The following is a 27796-nucleotide window of genomic DNA, read 5'->3' as shown; positions in this document are numbered from 1 at the left end:
CTTCTTACGTGTCTGTGTAAATTTACACTTAGTAGCAGTCACTAACTACCACAGTTGCTGACAAGTTGGGGCCGCACGATACCACAACTTTAGAGTCTTAAGATAGTATAAACCAGGGATTCTTAACCAGTCCCTTTCATAGCTTCAGGAACGAGAGTGGTCAGCCTTTCATTTATGTATTAAGTATTTAGTTACAGTTTATGAATGTAAAATACAAGTTTTATTCAAGTTTCGTATTTATTATCATTTTTAATTTTTAAAGCATTATCAATACATTGCCTAAATTTAAGTGAATTTTTATATATTTCGAGTTGTGAAAAGGAGAAGGAGTGATCTTCTAAGAATTGTGAAAGGAGTGCATTGAGATAAAACCGTTGAGAATATTGGTTGGGATATAAACGATTTATGCATTTACTTTTTATAAAATACATTCATAAAATCTCTTTATCATAAACAATATGAGAAAAGCAGTTAAAGAGATTAAATTAGATAAAATAATTGCAACCTAACATTAAGGTGCATAAAGATATTTCTATTAAATATCATAACCAAATCACTTGAGGGAGAAAAAAAGAATCATTGTTGTCAAAAATACTTAAGAGAAATGATTCGGTAAAATTACATACATAATTACTTCTTAATTTCCTTCAAAATTAAAGAAAAAGGCAAAAACATGGGTTAATTTTAAAAAAAGGAACCACCTTTAAAACTTGTCTGTAAACTTTGTTTATAATAATTCCTACCAATTAAATTCGGCGTAGCAAATCAGATATGCAGTACTTCCATACTGAAACTAACAACTCTGCTTTCAAGGCAAAAAACTGAAAGCTGAAACGTTATATATTATCTGCAACTCAAAGAGAGAGTTGCCTATTGCTACATATATCTCTAACACTCTTTAATGTTCTACACGAAAAATTAAGATTAAGCTTTCGGGTATAGACATTCAAGATTCAATACCTGCATATACAAAAACTTAACATCATTAATTTTCAAAATTTACGTAACACCCTCAATTTGTTTCCTTACACGGTATTTTAAACATGGAAAATGTCATATGGCATTCTCATGCAGAGCTGGACATGATGGTCATAATGTGGAGCGTTTAATGTACACTGCTCAAAAAAAAAAAAAAAAAAAAGGGACAGTTGCTCTATCTCCCGTTCTACTCGGCCGATTGACAAAATTCAAACTGCGTTTTTCATGTCTCGAAAGCGCGATTTAGAATATATATTAGATTTATATATAGCACTATTCTAACATAGGTATTTTGACACAAAATCGGAATTTTTCTGAAATAACATACCAATTTTTTTACATATTTCGATTCTACGGCTCAAATTATGCCAGAATACCAAGTTTTGTAAAAATCGTACGACTAGTTTTTAAAATATTAGCTCTCAAAATTTTAGCTCCTCAATGTTAATTGAATTTGGCAAATATTTATTAATATCTCTTTTTTTATTAAACTTTTTTGATTTTTTCTCTTACATTTCGAAATTTAGGTTCATTCCAAATAAAATTTACCCATTTTTGTGTTTTATTTTTTAAATTTCTATTTTAAAATATTTTTTATAAATTTTTCGAAAAAAATTTTGAATTATAACCTATAACATTTTTACCATCATCATAACGTAGGTGTATTTTTAAGCATATCTGCAAAAAATTAGACTTTTTTATTCAAAATTTTCTAAGATATACACGAATTTACATATTTTCGCGTTTTGAAATTTGGCATCTTTTTTTTGAGCGATAATAACGCCAAATGTGGTCTATGGATTTTTGTTACACTGAATAGCCACAGCTATTTTTAACCTTAAATTTCAAGTAAAATTTTACGGAGAATTAATTATATGAAATTTTTTCCCTCAATAAGGCGTAATAAATATTTATTAATACTATCTGAAAAGCTATTTTTTTAAATTATAGATAATATTATTCAAATTTTAACAATGTTTTTTAATTTTTCTCTGTCTTCCTTTTTTTAAAAAAATAGGATTACATTTTTCTAAGAGTAAATTTTTACCTTCGGCGTTTTATCGTCTGCTACTTCGTTTAAATCGAATTGTCTAAAACTGAGAATTTTCGTTTAATGTTTATTTGAATTTTATGAAAATATTTTATGACATTAACTGAATAATTTATTTCTAAACAAACTGTTGCTTTTGAAGTGGCTGAAAGAGCGGCTGATACTATCATCCATAGTTTTAAAACACAGTATAGTTTTATAAAAACATAAGATTTAGAGTAATCATTTATATAAGTCAAATTATGATATAAACATACAACCTTCTAGAGACTGAATTAGTGGGAGTTCAATGGTTATTTAGAAATGATCTGCAGCTACTTAATGGCTGGATAAGTCAGCAGCTTCTGTGGACAAGTAAGAATAATTATATAAACGACACACAACATTCTGGATTCAATTAACAACGAGGATACGATGTTTATTAAATGAATTTAAGAAGTTTTAAAACTAAAATGTATTTTTATGCGTAGCGTATTTTCATTATATCCTTAAAATTCTAATTTAGAATGTAATTGTCAAGAACTGAATCCTAATCATCAGTAATATAATAAGTAATTATTACGGTTATTAATAAATCCTTCTTATAAAGTAATTGCAAATATTTCAAAAAACTTTCTGTCTGAATGCAAATATTTTTCTATGCAAAATTTTTAATTTTATATTAATCAAGATTGAACATGATATTATTTATTTGCACTTCAATTTTTACCGTCAGCTCTAGTAGAAGTTACAAATCAATTATATTTAATTAAGGATTGGATTGAATTATTTAATTATGGCAAAGCACACGAGGGTTATCTGCCTAAAGGGAGGGATGCCTCAATGGAGGACTTTCTAAGGTAAACTGGCTCGTATACACGTTACACATGGGGAAAACCACGAAAACGCCCATGCAGCCAGCCCGTTCGCGGGATTCGAACCTCAGACCGAACTACCAGTGCTAAGCGTCTTTACCGCTCGGCCGCTGGTGGGCTATTTAATTAAGGAATGACCATCTAAATTTAGAAACAGCGTACCGTAACAGAAATTTAATTATTGGCGCCGTATCTTTCATGTTACTCCCGATTGGCAAGCTACATGATTTTTAATGAGTATTCGGTTTTGCTAGTAACTTCATTTGGAAATCGCGCTTAAACTAGGTTAGTTGGTTATTTGAACATAGAAAGAACATGGGAGCTATTTGGTTAAGATGCTTTCATAGAGAACCTTTTTAAAGAGAACCTAAAAAACTACGAAAACCAACCATCCAGCCTGGTTAGACTTCGCAACAATTAGTATTTAACAATCTTCAAATGCTAGGCAACTGGTGAGGCTCCAATTAAATCTCTAATTTAATATTTTATTTGTAAATATTTAAAATATTGTAGTATACTTAGACACAAAAAGCAGAATTTAAGTTTTGTTAACTCGTTAGTAAGTTACCAAGCCGTAGTGCAAATGAATATTCCATTTCTTTTGCAATAATTGTATTCACTTAATATTCTTGGAATATGAGCTAAAGAAGGAACGTTCTCGGAAGATTAAAGAAGTGTTTAAATCCAGTGATATAAAGTTTGTCTTACAAGCTCAGGATCAAAACGATTCTGCAATTGCCCCAGTAGTTGACTTGAAAATGGCTGTGAATTAAGCAGATGACTTTTAATCTTACGTTTTCAGTCAGACAAAGTATTCCAAATGTTTATTGCATGATAATGCATCTTTTCATTATTCAATAACCAGTCGGAGAACCGCTTGTGTTCCGAAAATAAGTATGTGTACTCAATCGTCCTGCATGTTTTTCAAATTTCTCTTCTTATGTTTTTTTTCCTTCCCCGAAACTAAAGTTGCCTCTCAAAGGAAAGTTTTTTGATATTAAAGAGACAAAAGGAGTATGACATCTACTTTTAGAGGCATGTCAAAAACAGATTTCTACAAGCCTTCTCTTCCATTACATGTTGTGCAGTCGGACAAAAAGTTGCATCAGCGTAAATTCTATAATCTATTTTTTATTACACTCTGATTACTTTATTAACATACAGTGGATATATACTAAATCTTTTACTTCAGCTTAAGTAATTCGGAATTTTTGACGGAATTGTTGTCGGAACTAGGACTTAGAAGATAAGTCAAATTAAATATTTCGATAACCCAATAAATTCAAGGTCGAATTTCAATATTTTATTTTCGAAGGGAGGGGAAATTTTTTCAGTTTTGGTCCATTATCCTAAGTATATTTGCTTCGATTCTTTACTTTTCCATAAAAGAGAAAAATTTACGTATGGTATACATATAACGCATAGCTTCAAATGAAAATTTAATAATATACGGAGTGGTTATAATTAAAGTTCCACATTGAAACGGTCATAAAATGAAAACTACTGGATCAAATGTTATCAAGCCTGGTAATCGTGTAAAGGAAGTCATAGGAATTTATTTTCCGCGAAAAAAAGGAAGTTCCAAACTTCATCACCAGGGGGTAAATGGCGCTGTATGCAATGTTTTTAAACGAAATATGGGTCGGAATCTAACTTAACTTTTTGTTACACTTGTTTAATACGTTGTACATCCTTAAGAAATTTTGAAGTAAGCAAATTACCATTTAAAGGCGTTAAATTTGATAAACGTTGAGTGCGCCATCCGTGTAAGGGAGAAATTCGTCTGTGAAAACCACGAATTAGCGATTAGAAAATGTGAGATCCCAAATCACTCGCACAAGTGCGTACAATCTGGAAATCGTTTTCTTACAGATCGCTAATTTGTAATTTTAGAAGCCTGAATTCGGCCCTAAAACATGAAGATACTGATTCGAAACGCTTTTAATCGATTTGGGCCAAAGAAATCCCTCATGTTATCTATCTAGTTCCATTGCATTCTCCTACTGCATTCGATTGCATAGCAGTCATTCCACACCGTTTAGTGTTGAATGACAGCTAGTTTTATAACTGAACCATTTTTCTCTGAAGAGCAGTCGACAGCTGGACCACTGTGATTGCAGCTCACTTAGAGTCAATGTTAAAATGTTTCGTGATACATGAACTGCAGTAAAGTGGCATTTTAGATACTATGATTTTTATGCAGGGCTGGGCCCCACCCCATGTGTGTCGCACAGTTACTTAGGCAACATTTCACGAATGAGCGTCTTATAGGCCAACATTTCCCCTCTTCCCACCAGACCTCAACCTCTGTCACTTTTAGCTATGGGGTTTTCTCAAAAGCACTGTTTATGGTGATAATCTAAACAATTTGGCAGAAATGAAAAATGTGATACACTGACATGTCCGTAACATTCCTCCTGATAAGCTAAGAGCTGCTGTTGAGAATGCAGTAACAGGATTTAACTTGCTTTCGAAAAATGCTGGACGCTACATTGAACATGCTTTGTAACACGTTACGGAAAAGATTAAACACAATTTAAAGAGATGTTTTCGTGTCTTATTTCATTTAACAATATTATATACAGCAACATTTTCCCCCTGGTGGTGAGTTTTTGAACTCTTTTGTTTTTTTCCGCGGAAAATAAATTCCCATAACCTCCTTTACACGATTCCCAAGTTTGATAACATTTGGTACGGTAGTTTTCCTTTTATGACCATTTCAAATTGGAACTTTAATTATAACCACCATTTAAATTAAACTTTAAAAATTTTACAGTTTGGTTCAAGTCCCAGCTTTAAAAATATATATATAAATATAATCTTTTATATTAATCCTCTTAGAAAGAATGTTTTAAGAAGCTAATTTTTCTCTCGCGTTATAAATTGTATAAAAAAAACATGATCTTTAATATGATTTAGATTGTTTCAGCCGATATGAGAATCGGGTTACTCGGTGGTAGAGAATAAACCCTGCTGGACTGTTTTATTTCTTCGTTATTTAGCAAAAATCTTTTAATTAAAATATTTATCCTTTGGACTTCGCTTTAAACTTTATTTATAGTTAAAATGACTAGAAAATGAAAAGCTGTCTTCAGCTGAAACGCTATTCATGTAATTGATATTTTAAAAAATTGACAAGAATGCAAAATTTATGGAAGTCTAGCAATCGAAAAATCTTAATTTTCTTGTGTGTGCACTGAAAATAACTGTAGAAGGAAAGAAGAAATGTAATCAAAAATTTGCAGGGAAATTTGGCTGTCAGATATACCAAGATGTTTAAAAAAGTTGGACGCTTTTGAATATATTTCAGGACACTTCAAAGAATTTAGGTGTTCAAAGAAAAAACACTTGGACGTGTACACCAGCAAATACCATCAATTGAGCTTGTGGTTAACAGAAAAGACAAAAACGATATCATTTCAGATTAAAGTGAAGAGCGACTGGTTTTAGACTATATGGTTGTATAAATTTAAATTACGTTATAGAACATCATATCGTATCATAAATGGAGAATCCCATGATTTTCTCAGTCGAATTATTTGAAGATTCAGGAGTTTATCCAGTGATGTATGTGGATGTCACCTAAAGATGTTCTTTTTTACTCCTGATGAAACAGCGGCCGAGCGATAAAGTCGCTGAACGCTGGTAATTCTGTCCGAGGTCCGAATCCCGCGAACGGACTGGCTGCATGGGCATTTTTGTGGTTTTCCCATGTGTAACGTGTATGCGAGCCAGTTTCCCTTAGAAAGTTCTCCACGAAAGCATCCCTCCCCTTAGGCAGATAGCCCTAGTGTACTTTGTCATAATTAAATAATAATTAAATAAACCAAAACCTCTTGATGAAACCAGTCTTTCCTTTCATCTCATACCTTCAAAATGTTTAGCCTCTAAAAAGTGATAAAGGCTCCGACCAAATATTGATGAAATGGATTGAATTGAATTATTAAGTTACTTTGTGAAGAACTTTCTAAGGGAAATCGCTCATGCAACCAGCCCGTTTACCGGAATTCGAACCCCAGAGTGAACTATCAGTGTTCAGAAACTTTACCGCTCGGCCGTTTGTGGGCCTTTATGAAATGGAAGGCGATAACTTTATTTAAAATGATTGTCAGAAATATCAAGATATTTCGAAAATTTGGATGCTTTTTAATATACTTGCGGAATGCGTAAAGAAAAAGAGCAATAATAAAGTAGAATTCCTGAAGAAAAAGAGAAGAAGAAATAAATTTTACGGTAAAATTTAGTATTTGTATTTTTTTTTTTAATTTAAAACTTTTTATATTTGATTCTTACGATTTCAAAAATAAAATATTTGACTAAAATATGACTAACATTTAAGAAGCCAAATGTAGGATAAAATTGTGTAAAGCAATGGGCACAATGATAAAACTGTTTACAGCAGTGTATGCAAGTCATCCTAAGTTAAAATGTCGCAATCCTAAGTTAAATGTCTCTCTTATTTATATATATCTTTTCTGAACGGAACATTGAAAGGCGTGTTAACTGTGCTTTACTGTATTTTCTCTTTTAATATATGCAGTTTTCAAACGCATCGTAGTCTGGGTTACAAAGTATTCCTCCGAAAGAAACGCAATTCAAATAAATAAAATCAAATTCTGGAAAATTTATATTAATAAATATATTTAAAATGCTCAATTCGAAGGAATAAATAGAAAATTTTAAAACAATTATCTGAAGAGACAATGCAAGACAAACAATTAAAATAAAAGTTAAGAATTTAAATTTACCTAAAATAATAACAATGACAAAAAATATACATAAAGAAAAGTATTTGAAAAAAAAATAAATAAATAAATAAACGCTGCACCTTTATTTACGCAGTTCGAATAGGTAAGTAGAAATTTTTAAAACAGTTATTCGAAAAAAACCATGCAACTTAAACAATTAAAATGAAATTCGAAAAAGAAAAAATTACTTAAAATAATAAGTTATAATTAAAAATATAATATAAAGAATATTATTTGGAAAAAAGGAACGGTGGTGACTTTTTTTCCTCTCACGGAAAAGGAAACTAGGTTGAAATATATTAAGAAGTTCGCCAAGTGAACTATTCTTGGCGCAAACTGACAAAAAAGTGCCAACATAAATTTGTGAATTTCTCCGTAAATTTCGCTCCAAATTTTACAAAATTTCATATTTAGGCGTAATTTGAGTCGTAGAATCGAAATATGTAAAAAAATTGGTATGTTATTTCAGAAAAAGTCCGATTTTGTGTCAAAATACCTATGTTAAAATAGTGCTATATATAAATCTAATATATATCCTAAGTCGCGCTTTCGAGACATGAAGAACGCAATTTGAATTTTGTCAATCGGCCCAGTAGATCGGGAGGACTGTCCCATTTTTTTTTTTTTTTTTTTTTTTTTTTTTTTTTTTTTTTTTTAGCAGTGTACCACCAATGGTAAAATATTCTTATGAAGAACTTTCTGTTCTCTTACAAATTCAGACCATCGTTGAATATCATTGTGGCATAAAACGTAAAATTCTATGAAAACAAAACTGCTGTACATCTTGCTTTTTTTGCATTTATAAGGTATTTTTTCCTTCCTTTCAGCACGCCTTCGTGGTGTAACGGTTAGCATACTCGGCGTGTACTCGAGGGTCCAAATTCGAGTCCAGGTGAGGGCATTTCTCATATTTGATGTCTTCTGCTTCAAAATAAACTAATGCTCTACAGTGGCGCCTGAACTAAAAGGTCTTGGATGATGATTCTTCACCACCATGATTTGGCGACTGGGTCTCCTAATCCCCCTTAGCGCTTTAAAAGGGGGTGAATATAAAGTATTTTCGTCCGTTTTTCTTCTGCCTTCGTGGTGTAACTGTAGCATATTCGGCGCGCATTCGAGAGGTCGAGGTTTGAGTCCCGGGGAGGGCTTTGCTCATGTTTCACCTTTCCTGCTTTAAAGTAACCTAATCACTCTACATATTAACTAAATTACTACGTATTGCAATATATTTTTCTTAAATGAAATGCTCTTTTCTTCAATTTCTACTGTATTCTTGAGGGGTGTTCCTTACTTTACTAAACAGTTAGTTTAATTTTGGTATCCTATCTGAATTTGCTTACTTTGATCTCGAACTTCCTCGCCAGGATGCAAATTACGTAAGTGAACGAGAGTACTTAAAGGGTAGAAACGAAAAGGCTAGACAGAGCGGGATTTTGCTAATGTAGCGCACATTTGTTATTTTGTCCTCCAGCTGTTAATCGTAGCAGTTGTTATGCATTCTTGCCATTTAGTAAGTCTATCGTCGATGTAGGTTGCTGAGTCAGCCTGTTAGATTAAATTAAACCGTGAAGTCTAGCAATACTTCTTATCTTTCGAATTTATTGTTAATTTTACTTATTTATTGTTAAGTTCTCACTGCAAGTAGTCAGTGCTTTTGCGAGCAAAGTCCGTGCCTTTTTGTCAACAAGTTGTGATAAATATAAAGGGCTTTTTACACTCTTTTCCTGTTGTGTTATTTTTAAACTTGTGCGAAAAGTCACCAGGTTAACTTTCAAAACTAGACACTTTGTATTATAGCCAAAAAGACGAGATCTCATATTCTTACTTCTTAAATGTGTACTGTATTGTAGAGTTTTCTTAATTATCTACTACATCTTTCTTAAATATCTATATATACAAAAAATTATTTGTTGGGAGAACATGAGAATTACTGGTCATGAATTCTAATTATTCATGCATTTCCGTCATGCTTTATATTTATATTACCCGTCTAAAGACTACCTGAAATTCTGATAAAACATCTGTACGTTGCCGAAAATTCCATTTAATAATTGCAACTAAAATCTCTTTAAAACTGCTGTCGTTTCTAATTATATTTAATGTTAATTTAAATTATGTTTCCAAATCAATCTGCTGTCTAAAACAAAGCAGGATGCACTTGAATAGCCAATACTAATTTCAAAATTCACTTTCCATCTAAATTATTAAAAGCAGCAACTTTTGTTTCCAAAGACATGCAAGCACAAATCCCATGTTTCGTTAATAAATTAATATTACTCTTGATTAATCGGTGCCCACTAAAGTCAGCTTCATAATGTTTAAATAGAGGCCTCCTACAGATATGAAAATGAAGTATTGGTGTAATAAAGGGAGTAGCGATATTGGTTGAGATTGACGATCGGCCTCTACAGGCAAAATTTGAAAGTCAATGCTGCTGCCACAGACACTATGGGAGAAGATGCGAAAATAAATATAAATTAGAAATTTGTAGACAATAACGAAATTAATAAGTAATGATATTTTTTATGTATGAATGGTGCAAGTATGTTGTAGTAAACTCTAAATTCTTACAATATGGGTTTCTCTGAATTTTTATGAAAATAAAAAGTACAATGTGTTACCGAGATGAAACAGAGGTATGAAAAAATGACAAAACTTTCGTTGTAAGTCAAATAATTGTGTGATAAGAATTGTTATCAGGTAATAACAATCTATTCGAAAGAAAAGTATTAACAGACAGAGCTGATCCAAAGTGAAATTTTAAGAAAGTTCAGAAAAGCTTGCATGGCATTAAGCATTGCAAATTTTCACATGCGTTGTTTAATTAAAACGATATTTGTAGAGTACTACCTTTTATACAATACGAGAATTCCAAACGTTAGTGTTCAGAAGTATTTTTTTTCCAACGGCAGGCTCTATTTGTTTATACTATGACGAACAGAAGCGGTGGTCTCCTTATTATGGAAGCAACTAATGACTGTTGTCATCGTAGCTTCTTGTGAAAGGACGATCAAATTACATCCATGCCTTTTCCGGTATTCGAACGCAGTCCCTTCGGTATGGAAGTCAGAATCACTAACCATTTTACCGTCTGGATGGGATATCTACATTTTTTTTTATACTTCTCATGCTACAGCAGCAAAAATTACTCTGCTAGTAATTTGAGGAGAGTTTCAAATTTAAACAATTCACTGAGGCCCTAACAAGAGGCCCTTTTTCATTTTTAGTTTTGGTTTAAGAAGGTAGTAGGATGATTTTGGATAGTATGGTGACTCTCTAGGATTTGAAAATAAAAACTTTAATTTTAAATAAAAGAAATCATAGGATTCTAAATAAAAAATTAAATACTTAGTTAAAAGCTATAAAATATTTCGCACAATTTGCGAAATATAAATTTGGTTTTTACTGTAGTTATTAATCTGAAAATACGTTTAAGCATTTTTCTAATTCTTTGTCTACAGTGCTCAAAATTTTAATATTTAAATATTACATTTTTATCATTTCCAAATGCATGCTCGTTATTGTTGCTTATGTAACTAACAGTAAATATAATAAAAAAGAAAATGGGAAAATATGCATTGTAAACTTAAATGACATCAGCAAATTTTGCAGTTATCAGTGAATAAATTCTGTGTTCGTGTTAAGAATGTAAGCAATTATGAAGCATTTACCAAATGTTAACGGAATTTGAATTGAAAGTTCATGTGGAAATTAGAAAAAGCATAATTGAAATAAGGAAATAACTTGAGTTTATATTTACATTCTGGTACCTGGACTTCGGCAACCCAAACAAAATATCGAAAAACAGGCTGGCTTATGCGCTAGTGCTAAAACAGATCAACTTATACTCAATTTATTCATTTATGACTAGCTTATGCGCTAACGAAGGAACCGTTAATTCACTTCACAGGCATTAAAAAACATAAAACAGAAACGATAAACATAAAACAGAAACTAATAATTTTTTTTAATGCTCTCATGCAAAATTCCTGAGCTTTAAAGAATGTTCGGTTTCCATTTCCAAAGACAAGATATATTAAAATTTATTTTATTTTTTCAAAGCTCATGCAATTCACAACCAAATTTCAGGGTAATCACGCAATGTTTTCCAGACATTTCATTATTTTCGTTTTAGAAACTTCGTCGAGTTCCTCCTAGATAAAGCTTCACGCTGAATTTTAAGTTAGAGAATGTATAGCAATTTATACATTAATTATTATTAATACCACATTCTGAAATTATTCATCTCTACATTAATATACTTAAAGGCTGTAATACAACAGAATATGAGATATTAATTAGATCTGAGAACCACAAAATATTCAAATGGAGCATAAATAAATTCTCTATCATGGCGGCTACTAATAGCGTCAAAGAAATAGTAAGTCTAAACATAAAGTTGACAAGTTCGGTATAAAATGGAGGTGAATGGACTGAAGGATAGTCCGTTAAATTGCAGGTCCCTATAATATGATGAAACACTAGCAAGAACGGATTTGCCTCCTTTCGCTAGGGGAAGAAATCCTCTTGGGGAGGTCTTTCTAAAAGAATATGGCTCGTACTCAAGTTACACATGAATTAAACAACCATTCAGCTAGCTCTTCATCTGGAATCGAACATGGGAGGTAAAACAGCTTAGCGGTCTTTAATCGCTCGGGCAGTGGAGTTACTACTTCGTTCAGAAAGCAGAAAATGATATATCCTCAGGAAGGGCTGTCATTTAGTTCACTTTTGAGGCCGAGGCATTGGTAGCAGTAAAAGCTACCAAAGGACGGGGAATCTTGAACCAAATGCTTTCCCCCTTTAAGAAATCACCTCCTATTTGCAACAAAGATTCTTGTGTGTAGTTTAATGGATTCTCAGAGGGGTGCATCTATGTCACAAAAGGAAGACCTTTGAAAGAGATAAGTGGTTAAAACATCAGGGGCATCAAATTTGACATTTCACTCCACTTTTCAACCTGGAAAATGGGGGAAAAAGACATGGCCACTAAAGTGGACAACCCCGTCTTTTCAAAGAGAGGAAGAGAGGACTCTATGGCCACTATAATGGCCATCCCGTCTTCAAAAGGTTAAAGACTGTATAACTTATGAAAAATTTCACGGATTATCACAGCATGATTAAAGGATTATATTTGAAAAGCATTTGAGACTTATATTATTTAAATGAGATAATTGTATAAAATAACTTAGGAAATTGACTTAGGAAATTATGTGTAAACAAACAACATAGAAGCTCATTTTTTTTAACTCATTTCTTATTTTTCAGTTAAATAAACAGTATCTCCAAAGATATTTTTTAATTTATCACAATAAAAATGCTTTAAACACAAATAATCCTCAAAAAATCAATTAAAATACATAGAACATTTAAATATAAGTAATTCTCAACAAAATAAATTCCCTCAACAATTATAATTTTGAATAAAATTCTATGCTTAAAAATGTTTGAAAGCTTCATCTTTTTTTATGAGGATTTTATAAGCTCAAGTCATTTCAATTTCAGGACGAGCTTAAAAAAGTCATCTGACAAGAACTAATTTATGAAAATTTAAGCTAGTTTAGAAACTGTATAAAAAAAGGGAACTCTTATAAAAAGCTCTTAATCTTTCAACGAAAAAAATTAGAGAACGTGACATTTTTAAACGAAAACTTCTAGAATTCTGAGCTGGGAAAGTGTCAAAAAAATCAAACACGCTTAGGATGAAGATAATTCGCGAGCCTCATGCGACAAGTTTTGAATAAATTAGTATGCTCGGAGTATTCTGATAATCGCATTTTAACCAATGCTTTTAACATGATATATCTGTAGGAATACCTATTCTGTTAATACTTGCAAGATAAAAAAAGTTCAATATATTTATTAACATGTTTCTGAATTTTGGCAAAAGTGACTTTTCTTCAAATTTTGCATTCTTCCAACGGTTTATTTTTATCGCTGGGAAGAATTTTAAAACGTAATGGCAAGAGTGTACTAATAATACTATTTCGGGGAATAAAACTTCAGAAATGTCTGTTGTGTTTAATTTTATTTCTGATCATGGTTTTTATTTCATTGTAACGAAGCAAAGGAAATATTGTAATTGGGAAAATTTTCGAGTGTCATATTTCATCGCAAATATAAATTTTGAATGTTCCCGAATTAATTTGAACGATTTTTTTCTTTACTTCTGTAATTACAGACAGAGTAAAGGACTATTTCTTTTTCAGAATTGATTGTAAAATGGATTTGATTTGGATTCAAAAGCGAATTTCTGTGTGATGTCTGTATGCACATATGTATTCTGACCAACGTACAAGTACTTTGTTTTGAATTTTGTACTTAGATCTATAATTAAGTAAAACTGTTGTATTTCTTTTGTAACATGCAAAATGTAAAGAGAACCTACTCTGAAAGTGTAAGAATAGAGGGGCAAGTGCATTTAAAATTGAGTAAATGGGTATCTCAGTAATTTAACGATATATTGCTAAGTTGAAAAAGGCTTTGGCAACTGTGTTTGTCGCCAAAAGCCGCCAAATTTAGAAACATTTTGGTCCGGTCCCTGTATCACCGCAATATGTACTGGAACTGTATAAATGTAATTGACCACTGTGTTAGCTGTAACCGTAATTCCACCCTTCTTTTTCTCTCCAGTAATTTCGAGAAGTAGAAAGTACTGAAAAAATCTCGACGACCTGTTGAAAGCTATTTAAGGGTGAAGAGAAAGCATCTGCTGTCATTGCTTAGTTATCGTTATTGCGAGTTATTAGTTCCGCGTGAACTGAGATATTAGAGTTACCTTTCTCTTTAGATGCGCCTTGCATTGCCTTTTGTTTAAGGGGTTTCCCTATAACCGACAATGTTAAATTGACCATTTTCGATGTACCTTTTCTTAAAATCCCCTGCATATACACGCTTGAAAGTTTTTGTGTAATTAAAATATACCTCTCTGATTATACTAAAATGAGCTTTTGAAATATTTTGAATTTTAGAGAAATTTACAGAACATTTTGTTAGACATAGTAAAATTTAGCACTTTTCTCACAGAAAATATTTTGTAAATTTTGTTTTCTTAGTTTATCACAAAACGCTCATTCCAGTAAATTTTAGGAAACCTAATAAATAAGCCATAAGAATTTTAAATACCTGTGAGCAGTAGTCCTGAGAAAGGTACATCAAGTATAAAAAAATCACGTTTGGAGAAAAATGTGTTTTTATGTAGAAAATCCTCATTTATCAAAGCATTCGATGACAAATTAAAACTAGATTTTTTACAGTCCTAGTTTTCATACAGAATAAAGAATGGTATTTAAAAAAATAAAAGTGTAGTGAATTTGAAAATGCAAAACTCTGAAATCACCAGTTTTTGGAGATTTGTGGGTTCCAACACCCCTTAACGTTCTTAGTAGTTTGATGCGTAACTACTGATTGATACTGTGAAGTCCTATACTTGTATTTCTGAGGAAAATTACAGAACTTTTAAGTGTTTATTTTTGATAAAATAAATTTTTATTATTCTATCATCGGACCTGTGTGCATTAAATCTATTATAAACCCGTACGCACGCAACAATATATTCAAGCTGATCTGTAATTTAGTCTTTTCATTTTTCACGTCGTGCTGCACTTTACATTAATGTTCGGGTTGCATAAGGCTGTTGGGGTGACATTTGAGTTTCAATCAAAGCTTGAGCTTTATGTTGTTTAACTAATTGAACAATAAAAAAACTGTAAGTATTCTTAATAATTTATATCTTCACTTGATCTTTTAATAGCATCTCTCCCTAACAAAACTTAAAATATACCTTATTTATATGATATTTAATGCTCCTAATTGATAATTGTTACACATCTGCGCCATTATTTTAAGTACTAAAAAGTATTTCTTATAAAATAATGTGCATTTCATGTCTTTTTTGGGGTCATGTTGAGATCCATCACTTTTAAACTAAGATATCACTGTATTTATCACATTTAAAGAAATGCTATTATTCCCGTTACTGATCTTTATCATCCAAGTTAACTGAAACACCTACCTCTTCATTGCGTTGCTGCTATTCGAAGGGGCATAGGATCTACATATTTAAAATTAGAACAGAACACTGCTCAGCAAATGCGTTGTACGTAGTTCTTAATAATTTATATCCGCATTTTTAACAATTTATCTAATTAGTAAAAATTGTGATTTGTGTGTGATATATAGTACATTTTTAATTTTTAACTATTATAAACATTCGTCCAATTATTGTAATAATTAACTACGGATATATCTAGTGCGAAATATTATGCGCTATTAATCATATGTTTGCGATCTAATAATGAATTTATGGGATTTGTTTCGCGTATATACGGGAGTGAAAACTGCATGATTCGAAAATGTTTCCTTCAGTATAAAAAGTTTATAACAATTTTAAATTGTATCTAAAACAGATCAATATCATTTCAATAATTAATTATGCCAAAGTGCTCCACGGCTATCAGATTAAAAAGAAAGTTATTAGTGTATAAAGTTTTCTGAGAAAAACTGTTTATTATTACATTGCACACTGAAGGAAATAACACGAGAACGCCTTGCAGCTAGCTTTCTCTTACCCATCGTAGAACATGAGAAAAATTACAAAATTTTGCAGTAAGAATGTTGCAGAAGAAAGAAGCGAGTAACAATTTTGCACTTATTCTATTTATACCAACGTGAGCAAAAATAAAATAAGCAGCAAACGGGAAATAACCAATTGCGAAATCCTCCATGTGAGTATGAAACAATGTGCATATATTAAAAAGCAAAAATACAAAGAAAATACTCAACGGAATATAAGAGATATTAATTTTTTATTGTAGCAGATTGTAATTGTTTACCAGTAAATTACTTATTGCTTAATTGTTGTTGGTGATGATTTTTAAAATTTATTTCTTAAAAATTTTTTCTGCATTTATACAGTTTAAGATATTATTTTAATGTGCGAGAATCTTCAATTTCTATTGGTGTAATTTATGTCTTTTTTCTGCTTTCAGAATCCGTCCATAATGAAGAGAGGAAAGATAAAGCGAGATTCATAGCAACGAGTTACCTGACTATACGACCGCTCGTCTCGAACGATGGGTCCAAGTTCGCTTGCGAAGCATTTCACAAAGCACTTGACCACAGGATGAGGACGGAGGTCACGCTAAGTGTCTTACGTAAGCAATTTTGCGCATCAAATTATACTTCCGAATACATTAACTGGAAATCGCTTATCCTGACTCAAAGCATCTGCATAAATTATAAATATTCGCAGGAAATTGCAGCTGCTTTGAGTTACTACAATGTAGATTTTATATCGGTTTGTGAGAAGCTTAAATTAAGGCGTTTGGAAGATATCAATATTCATTATATATACAATATTCATCAATATTTATCAATAAACTTAAGCATATCAGAGAATACTGTAACTGACAAAATAATTAATTTGTTAGAAATGATTAATATGTTTGAATGCTTACAGATTGAGCCTAAAATGGTCATCAGCCGGACATTTGAACAATGTAAGATATGCAATACACCTGCAAAATGCTTATATCAAAACATTGAACGAGTACGTGATGCCGTGAATAATAGCAGTCGCTATATACAACAATAATTCTTGCAACATATATAGTGGCTGCTTAATTCAATTGATAAATTATGCAAATTAGGCTTTACGAGCGTTAAATAATGTAATAATAAAAATAGTACGCACACTAAAACGCATTAAGTACTGAACTAGTAAATAAAGCAATGTAAAATATATAGTATATTAGAGCGTACCCTCTCAAGTATCTTTAAAAGTTATAAGGTATTTTCTCCTCCCTTTCTGCATATTTTTGCTATGTAACCGTAGCACATTCGGCGCGTATTCGAGAGGTTCGAGTCTCGGCGAGGAAATACTCATGTTACACGTCTCTTACTTCAAAAAAACCGAATGACTCTACAGTGGCACCCGAACTAAAAGGTGGTGGATGATGACTCTTCACCACCAGGATTTGGCGATTGGGCTCCTAATCTCCTGTCGCTCTATAAAAGGTGGAGTATATAAGTTATTTACTTCCTCGTTTTTGCATGCCTTCGTGGTCTAACGCCAGCACACTTGGCGCGTATTCGAGAGGTCCAGGTTCGAATCCCGGTCTAGGGAACTGCTCATTTTTTAAGTCTTTAGCATCAAAATAAACTAATGACTCTGCAAAATTAAGGATTTGGCTGTTTCAACCTAATCCTCAAAAGCTAAGCGACAAATGACAAAATACAATTCTTGTACTATGCAGCATAATATGATGTTTCAATTAGCACTAATACAAGCTAATATTTTTCAAACACTTGTAGCACGTCTAATCACATGTACATTTAAAGACGGGAAAGTTTACGATAACTCTTTGTTAATGAGAACAGAGCAAATTCTAGAAGCAAAAAAGGAAGAAAGTTTAAAAAGAAGTATGGGTTTGGAAACAAAAAGAGGACAAATGTTTTGTGACGAGTAATAATAGAAAATTGCTGCCAGAATATTTATGACCATAAATTATCATGGAAGTAAAAATCAAAAAAATTTTGAACAATCTGAAAATTCGCATAATGTTTTGTAATAAGTATTTCAATTCCTCGTAGTTAGTTATTTGGGTCCGAATTTGCAAATATATATAAGATAATAGTGGGCGAGGTTGAGAATCTGTATTTCAGCTTTCTTATAAATTGTTCTCACTACGCTTGCATTTCCAATCCAACCAATACGAAACTTTATGTAATTTTCTCCTCTGCTATTCTGAATCACCAAAATGTGAAACCGCGTGTACTGAATCAGCGGGTACGGAGGTGTGACATCATACCTAATGATATGAATAATATTTAATGAAATATTATAAACAAGAGTCTGTCATATTTGTGTCCTAAATATAAAGCTTTCTACAGTATAGACAAGACTGAACAAATAGCATTTTGATACCTTAAATACTATTTACAGTGGTTTATAATGACGATATAGAATATGTCTTTTATGGGATATTTCTCTCATTATTTCAAATAAATACTGCTGCAGTAAGATGTTTTACTATACTCATGAGAACTCCTTAAGAGATACAAAAGTTATTCTAATAATAACTATTTTGAAGTTTTGCATTGACAGGGATCTTATCTATAATTTTACAATACACAAGCATATGAGTCCTTGTGTGCTTTTTTTACTGATATAATGGCTGTACTTGTAAATTATGCTTTGATTGAATACAAGACAATTGCTTATTTTTTATTTCTTCACTGCTGTTATTTTAAATTATATTAAATTTTAAATAAGTGTGTTCCCAACAAGGATTAGATATTTGAGTTATCAGCAAGTTAAGGCAGCAAGAATCAGCGCGATGCTAATAAATTTGTACTGTTAGTTTCGAAAGATTAAGTATAAATTTTCTTCAGCTACAAAAGTGCAAATGACGAAAGAGAAGCCAGTGATAAAGTAAGATAAGGCGATATGAATGAAAAAAAGAGCTACGCCACTGACGCCATCTGTTGATGAAAATGATAAAAAATGTGAAATACCTTCCTTAAAAGCTCAGGGTACAGACGGATTGGAATTAGGTTCGTGAATTAAAAGTGAAAGATTGTTATGAATGTGAAATACCTCTGGAAAGTCTAATTCACCAACAGGAAATTTTTTTGAATACTTTCGGCTGCAGAAAATTGAAAAATGTGATGCTTCCGACCAACAGTGTTGGGCAATAGCATAGTTATGTGTTTCGTTTTTCCTATGCCTCATATTCCTTTGCTCGCAGTTTTAAGTCTCTGCTAGTTTGACCAATGTAAACTAAACGACACTGACAAGTAACTTCTATTTAACTTTGGAGATTTTATCCGAAAGTCTTGGATTGCGTCCTGACAGAACAGAAAAAGATTCAAAAGCTGAATTTTTATAAAATACTTGCAGTTGTCTAGCCAATCGATGAAAAGAAAGAAATGACAACAGCTCCTAAAACGAAAGGATGTTTTTTGATGTGTTGAGATGAGAATTTATATTAATACCGTAGTCAATAATGTTCAACTTATGTCAATAGCAACTGCTTTTATGTAATTTAGTTCTTGATTTTATAGAGAAAACTTAAAGTGCTGGGAAAACAAAGAAATAAAATGAAGCTAACCTTTGTTTAGTGGAATGGCATGACCCTAAGTCTGGTGGAAGGCAAACAGATAAAAATTACGAAATGGTAGTACTGAAGGATATGTTGCACGTGACCAAGTTGCCGAGGAACGGAAGAGAATTGGATGTCTGAAATTCAAATGTGAAGCGAATAGCAGGGTAACAGAGTTTATTATTGAAAGAAATCTATTTAACTAATCTTTATTACGGGCCAAATAATGTTAAAGGTAACTCCAACGTTACGAAACCACACAGAGAAGTTTAAGGCCTCTGAATGCTCCCCACGGCTAATCCGTCAGTCTGGTTGTAATGCAAAGTTTGGGAAACAAAATGAATTTGTTCCAAACGGAGAGCAATAAGGGAAATTACCTCATCAATTTCAGAAATCAAAAGAGAAATGAAGTACTCGAAGCTTCGTTTCTAGTCATTTAAGTGCAACTTCCACGAAATCATTAATGAATATTGATTTATATAAAAATACCGTGCTGAAATTTCTTGCGGAATATTTTTTCTATAAACTGTATTGAATTTTTTATGGTTTAAGTGTTATTAACTATCTAAGTCAAAAATACAGAAAATAAACAGTTAGCTAAAGAAAGCAAGGCAGCCCCTAGATATTTGATACAACAGGGTGGAATGAAACACCACTTTTATGAATTTCGAGTACGGCATGTTAATCTGGCACAATTTTCACCGATATGGATACAATTTTTTTTAAAGTGAATTGGAAGGAGTTGTGAAAATTTAATCGTAGTGTTTATTTTTGGGAGATCCGAAGGCTAAGGGTCTTTAGAGATCAGTCTGAGGCTTCGTTTAAGAGCAACACGATCGGTTTAAGTTCATTACGATTATCTGGCCACATTTTTCGGCCCACGTTTGTCGGTTGAACTTTCTGCAGGATAGCTTCACTTCTACAGTTTAGATGAAGGTTCAAAGCTTTACTGTTAAATTCCACATTATGAGCCAGAAGGTACCTAATCATTTCTTTCTGTGTATTAGAAACTTTGAATTCAAGAATTTGAAAGCGCTTTCGATAAGTGCTAAAAACATTATAATCAAAGGTTTTGAGGTTTGTGAGAAGTTCTCAAATCAGGATTCTCTTTTGTTTTTCTGGTAAACAAACATTAGAAATATTAACTGTTGGTTTGGATCATTAAAGCCAGAAAACCTTTGGAAATACTTAAAGATCAGATATATTATGATTTGAATTTCAAGTACTTAAATTACCATTTTGTGTTATTTCGAAGTTTTATTCTTTTAAAGCAACTCGTACTCACTAAATTCGAGAGGTTCAAACTTAACTCCTAATGGGTGATAAAAGTTAAGTTTTTTTCAACTGTTAAAAAGATCGCGCCCATCCTTCGAAGAAATGAAGTACATCGTACGATCTTCGAGTGAAATGACACACTTCAGGTAGTCTTAGTTGCTCCTTGAAGGTGTGATAAACCGTCTTACCTAGGATAAAATTAGTGTAATATGTATAGGGTTTTCATGAAGTCATATAAATAAATTAGAAATCAATTGTATCCGTAATAGATGCAAAGAGAATGATATTTTCATATTCATTGAAAATAGAAATCGCATAACATTTCATACTTAAAATGTTTAATCGGCAATAAAATCGACAGCAGCTTAAGGTTGGAATTTATTGTGTTTCATAGACATAAACATATTCCATTTTCTAGCTGTTTTTAGAATTTTACTCCAGAATTCTTTTTTTTTGGGGGGGGTATATAGAAAAGGATTGTTAGAAGACAATTCAATAAGTGTGATACTTTCCAGAAGATAATATGCTGAGAAATTAAACGTGCAACATTGTATTAAGTGATATTTAACGCTAATTAAAAGATCTAAATACAGTAAATTCCATATTAACTATGCTAAACCGGAGACAACCTTCATAATTAACCCCAAATCACGATTAAATTGAGGGCTTTTAAATAAAATTTCCAACTTCGTGAATATATGATAAGAAAGAAGAATTACTCATAATTAAACTACCAAAAATATTTAACAACTTATCTGTATTTTCAAGTACAGTAATCGGAAGAACAAATTCATTTGGCTGAGTAAATTAAAAACGAAAATGAAGGTATTAAGTTACAAATGGCATTAAAGTATAATATTGTAAGATTATTGAGAAGGAAACATTAGTATCAAATAACATTAAATATAAGTTCAGTATCACTACATTCACATTTGCTCTTCGGCCTGCCTTAACATCAGTTCTGCATTTTTGACAATAGTACTTTTTCCCCTCATTTTAATTTGGCTAATACCCCTTTATTTCCCAAAATAATAACTGCTTGAAATATATGAATCTAAAGTGAGTCATTTTGAAATTAACTCGAACCATACTTTCTTATGTAATTCTTCAATGCGGATATTTTTTCGCCAATCCTGTTAAAGACACTTTCCACTCACTTCATCTGATTTCCTCTTTCCGGTTTGTCTTTGCTCTTGTTACTATGATACCATTTCCAATATATTGCAGCTGTTCAGTTTTAAAAATGTTTATGCCTTATTTTATATTTTTCTATAGATGGCGCTGCCCTCGCGCCAGATGTTTAATTCGTAATGCATTTTTTAATTTTTTAATAATTTGTGTTTATGGCAACAGATTAAATAAAACCAAACGACTAGTATTCGATGCTAAGAAAGAATGAACTCGTGTAAACATTTCTAACAGCTGAAAAGTCAAAATCTTATTCAATTCTTTGAGTCTCTTTACTGTGTCAAATTCAAGTATTTCCAGGTAACTATAAATCGATGAAAATTCAAGGTAAGCTATTTAATAATTATTCAACTTACCAACAAACAGCAGCTATCACCCAGTTATCAACGTATAACAGATGCAAAAAATATTACGTAAATGAAATGACTGAAAATTAATATATAAGATGCAAAGAATTAACATCTAAATAAACTAACTAAAGGCAGCTAATTTTCACGAATAATAGTGCATCAAAAAAGTATTGCAGAACTTCAAAACATCTACGAGAATACATAGTCCAGGGAGATACTCAAAAATCCCGAATAATTAAGCTTTCTCTCCCCTATAGGGCTTGAACTTAACATTAAAGTTTATTAATTTTCTAATTTAAGTATAAAATTTTGATTCTTTTTTAAGTAAGAAAAGTTTATCAAAGGAATATTTTTTGTTTATGTAAGCCAAAAGCAAATTTATTTTTATTGAACGATAATTAGACGGTATGATGCTTTTTTCATCGAACAGTATAATTAATATTGCGGGACATATTATTAAATTTCTGTTTTCATAATCTAAAGTATACCAATTAGTTTTACCAAGTCGTTAGTCGTGTATTATGTTGCGAAAGAAGATTTTATTAAAAATGGTGAGATTTGAATAAATGTGGCTCTAGTTATCTACTATAATTACTAGAACAACTGGAATTCCTTTTTACTTCAAAAATTTTCGTTGATACTATTAACAAGACATCATTCCTTTTCATCATTGCTTACCCAACTTTCTCATGAACTACATCCACAAAGATATCTTAAATAATTAAGCCATGCAAACAGACTTGTATGTTGTAAATCATAACAATTTATTAAATTTTAAAATATTTGTCTCTTAGTAACACAAATAGAAAAAAAATACACCAAAACGTTTTTGTCTTATTGCAATATATCAGATCAAGTAGCAAATTGCGTTTCTCAGTTCCAACGTGACCTGAACATAAATAGGAGGATTATTAAATCGCGAAATCGAAGGCCTATAACGTCTCTGCCCGTCCGTTTCGCTATTTGTATAAGGAAACTCACTTCGTTATCAGTGGATAGTGTCACAGAGCGTGTGTCGAATAAAGAATGGTAGCTCACGAATGCCATTGGTATGTAGGATGGTAGAGTTGTACGTGTGAAGATTTTGGTCCCAGCGTAGCTTTCTTGCTTAAGCGACATCGTGAAATCGAAGGCGGCAGAGGCCTTAAGTTGGTTTTCATGTTTTCAAAGAATTTGTGGCCAGCTGCTTAGGAAATTGTTACCATATGAGTATGTTTTAGAAGACGATGCAAAAGGACATCAACTGAAAAATTCAAAACATAAAAGGAATATGATGCATTTTCCAGCACTGAAGATTCCTATTTAGAAGGCTTTTTATTAATTTATTGAATTGGAAGAACTAGTAAGCAATCATTTATTTAGAAATTTGTTGAAATATTAAGAAAATTCTTTGACTGAATGTTTCATTCTTCCTTCATTCAACATGAGATTCACTCCGACTAACATTAAAAGAGGGTCAGAAATGTCTGAAAAATTAAGAAATGCTGAAAGTGTATCACAATTCTTAAGATTGATTATCAAAATATGCGATTTTAAACATCACAATTTCAGAACTGTCATTACCAATATCCTGACATTAAGTTTTGAGGAATAATTAGCACACGTTAGATCGAAGACCACTTCAACGCCGCTTTGAAGAATGTATGTAAGCGAGTATTTTTTGACAGAAATTATATTCAAACACTTATTAATAAATAGTATTTTCATTCACTACTCGTACTTGTAGGATAAATAATAAACAAAATACAATTGGATCTTTAATTAAAATAACACAGAAAATATTCTGAATACATCCGATTTTCCATCATGTTTATTCTGTATGTGGGTATCATAATCTTAATAGTTATGCTATGCATCAATTATATTAAGTTTTTGAACGATTACAAATAAATAGTTTAATTATATGGTATGCATATTTATACTTTTTACTACAAAAATATATATGTTGTTTACAGCCATAATATACGGCAAATTGAAGAGCATATTAACAAACCCATATAATTTAGCCATCCCATATCATTTGAATATGATCTTTGTTAAATGAAAATTCCACTGTACCGTTGTACTCCTCAAAGCGGCGTTTGAAGTTTCCATCAATTATCGTAACTTATCGTCAGGGATACTGGTAATGACAGCTTTATTATTATCCATCAATTCCAGTATTGTGGTAGAATGTGTTATAAAAACTTCATTCTTGCGGTGGTCCAATAAGAAAACGCAACACCTGTTACATCGGGGAACATATTCAAATGTCATCATATTATAAAATACGTCTTCTGGAAAGATATTGCTCTCCCTGCATACTTTGACTCTATGCAAGGTCGCCTCGTCTTGCTGGAATAACAGATGGTCAATATCTATGTTCAATTCACAAAACTGAAGAAGATAAAAGGTATTAATTCATCCCTAGATAAATGTGTTTAGACAAATGTATAGAGAAACGGAGATATTATATGACAAAAGGGTACTATTCGGTTTCGAGGGCCGTAAAAAATCGCCAAACTATTGTTGATGACAATGCTGCCAAAAATAATTGCGGCAACCCTAATAATTGCGGCAAGAAAGGAAGTATAATAGTAAATAACTATTTAAGATGGATGTTTTAATTTAGATGAAAGGTTAATTTCATATAATACTTTTCTATTATTATAATTTATATGAAAAAGGCTAAAAATGACTGAATGGAAGCATAAGAGTAAATAACTATTTCAGATCATTATTATAATTTATATAAAAATTGTTGAACATAAATGAATGGATGCCTGCATCGCTATTTCGCTACCGACTTATCGCTAAAGCATAATTTCATCTCGTTGGTTGTTCAAACGTAATTTTCTATAATGAATGATGCCTTTTCTTTGAAAATATTCTCGGTAAATTGCAGAATCGCTCACTTATCTGTTTGCCGCTTTTTACAAGGGTTAAAAACAATTGGATTTTTGTCAATTTTCTTTTACTTTTTAAGTGAAAATAGGTCGATGTGTACATACATAAAGTCAAGAGTGTGCGTAGTGCCATTTTTGTGCACTTGTAGGATTTTGTTTTTTAAGTGAAAATAGGTCGATGTGCGTACGGATACCGAGTATGTCCAATTCTTAAAAAAAAACGCGTCAAGCAGTGGGTGATTCTGCACTTCACCCAAAATTCTATTGCCGACTTTTCGTCATGGGCAATTCCCAAATTGTTAAATCCATAGGATATCAAAAAAGGATTTAAAATCAAAAAACGGATTTAAAAATTAAACTAGTATTTCAATGGCGTCTTAAGAAATATAGAACCATATAAACTTCCACAATCTGAAATCAGCGCGTACGCTAGATTTGGCGCGCTGTTACGTGAGCGCGTTTGCTAGATTTGGCGCTTTTGCGCATACATTTTCGCTGCAATTTTTTACGGCCCTCAAAACGGAATAGTACCGACAAAAGTTATATTTGAACATTTAATGAAAAATGAAATTCCTGCAACTGTTATCTCTCGTTGAGAAAAATACATGCAAGCTTTATGTTTCGATTTTATTAATTACATGATGAATTATGCTGCTCTGTGTGCATTTTTGAATTTCTCCTCTTGCAAGGACTTTGACTCTATAAACATTTTTAAAGCATAACTTTGTCATTTTAATCTCTTTCGCCTTCAGGTAAGGTGTTTAAAAACATTTTTTCACATCTTGAATTTCCCTACCAAAGATTATACCAATGCAGTATAATTACTTGAAATGCCTCTACATAGATGTCAACGTAAGCCTAATTTTCATTCGCAACTAGGTCTTATCAAAATTTTACTATTACTTAAACCTTGGCTTTTGCTTCTTTGAATTTTCGCCACCGGGTTTGGTATATCACCTGTAAATCTCTTGCAACCGCAAATGGCATAAGGGGAAATCGTAAACTGATTTGGTAAAAACTCTGAGTAGTTAAAATCAGTATATCAAAGTGATGATCCTGATTCTGAAAAGCAGAGAATTTTCCGCTTCTTGGGAAAGCTGTTCTACTCGCCGAAACAGGATTCATCCTGGGAACTGGATGTAAAAGCAAGAGTAGCATAGAGTTTTGTGTGTTTTTACCAATATAATAATGGTTTTCTGCCTTTAACTTCCCAGTCTTGATATTCGTAAGAATCTTTGATATTACCAGTCAGGGAATCGCACCTGTGCGGAAATCCTTATTTTGATCCTTATTTTCATATACTTAAGATAAATGGAATAGGTAAGTATCCAAGAAAACGATATAAAATCCTGGTAAGCAATGATTTTACTATAATATTATGAATATTTTTCATATTGTCCTGGCTTTGTGAAAGATATTTTAGCTCTCTGCAAAAATCAGCCACCATCCCGTATTTAAATTTCTTCCATGGCTGTTTGATTAAAGTATGGCGTTTTATAACATGATTATCAATGTAAGTAAAATGGAATATTTGTTAAAATTCATATCATTATTTATAAAATCTCCAGTAGATTCAAATATATAGGCAGTTCGCGAAGCGCCTGAGGTAATCAAACATATTAATTCTTGCGATCCTGAGTAAATATCAACATTTTCCGCATTAATTCATCCTGAAAAATACGGAATAGCATAAATTCTTAGCTCTGATTTAAAATTTTATTATACGTTTTGTATATTGAGATTTTCTCTAAAAATGTAACTTTATCGTATTCGTATAATTCTGGATTTTTTAGCAAGGAACATTCTGTAATGCAAAATTCATCCTTAAGCAGATAGAAGTATTTGACATCATCATCTCGTAGTGTTGGAAAAAAAAAACTATTCATCACACTCAATTACTTGCTTTTGCTTTAGCCATTATCATTAAGTATACCCTGATACATCATTTTTAGTTTTCGGGCTTTGGATGCTAATATACCCGTTCATTCAAAGAAATGAAAGACTTAAGAGATCGCCTCTTCAAAATTACTTTCAATGAACGAGAAGAGATATTATAATTTTCATGTTCTACTTTTGGCTGAGTTAAAAATTTAAATGAATTTTCCTTTATTGTTCGAGTATGCTATACATGATCTTAATTTAAGCAGGAAAAAGGCAAACTCAATCCTCGCAATGATGAGAGATTAAGCTATTTACTGGCACAAAGCGAACGAAATATTTCAAGACAAGAATAATTAAAATTATAATTTTACGGGCTTCTTACAGTCAAGTTTAAATTTAGGGATTAGTGTTCAGATTAAAAGAAGAAAATCACCTTTTATAATACATTCGATATTTCAGTCGTATGCCATTTTAAGAAATTA

At 31.8% G+C, this 27796-nt stretch overlaps 1 protein-coding gene across 3 annotated transcripts in view; it reads left to right on the top strand.

Moving 5' to 3' along the window:
- Positions 1-27796, top strand: part of LOC118185412 (nephrin-like) — a 1505573-nt gene that overhangs the window by 578326 nt on the left and 899451 nt on the right. For 2 of the 3 annotated variants that reach the window (XM_085813712.1, XM_085813713.1), the window contains exon 6: positions 16622-16786. In XM_085813712.1, the coding sequence (XP_085669838.1) occupies positions 16622-16786 (165 nt within the window). Of the gene's footprint in view, positions 1-16621; positions 16787-22399; positions 22526-27796 lie in introns of those variants that run through there. The other variant, XM_085813714.1, reaches the window with a different exon arrangement.

The sequence above is a fragment of the Stegodyphus dumicola genome, chromosome 3, assembly GCF_044657685.1.
Source record: "Stegodyphus dumicola isolate Sdum_Otavi_A_Nest chromosome 3, ASM4465768v1".
Taxonomy (NCBI): Eukaryota; Metazoa; Arthropoda; class Arachnida; order Araneae; family Eresidae; genus Stegodyphus; species Stegodyphus dumicola.
The sequence above is the reverse complement of the archived record's forward strand: the minus strand, read 5'-3'. Positions and strand labels throughout refer to the sequence as shown.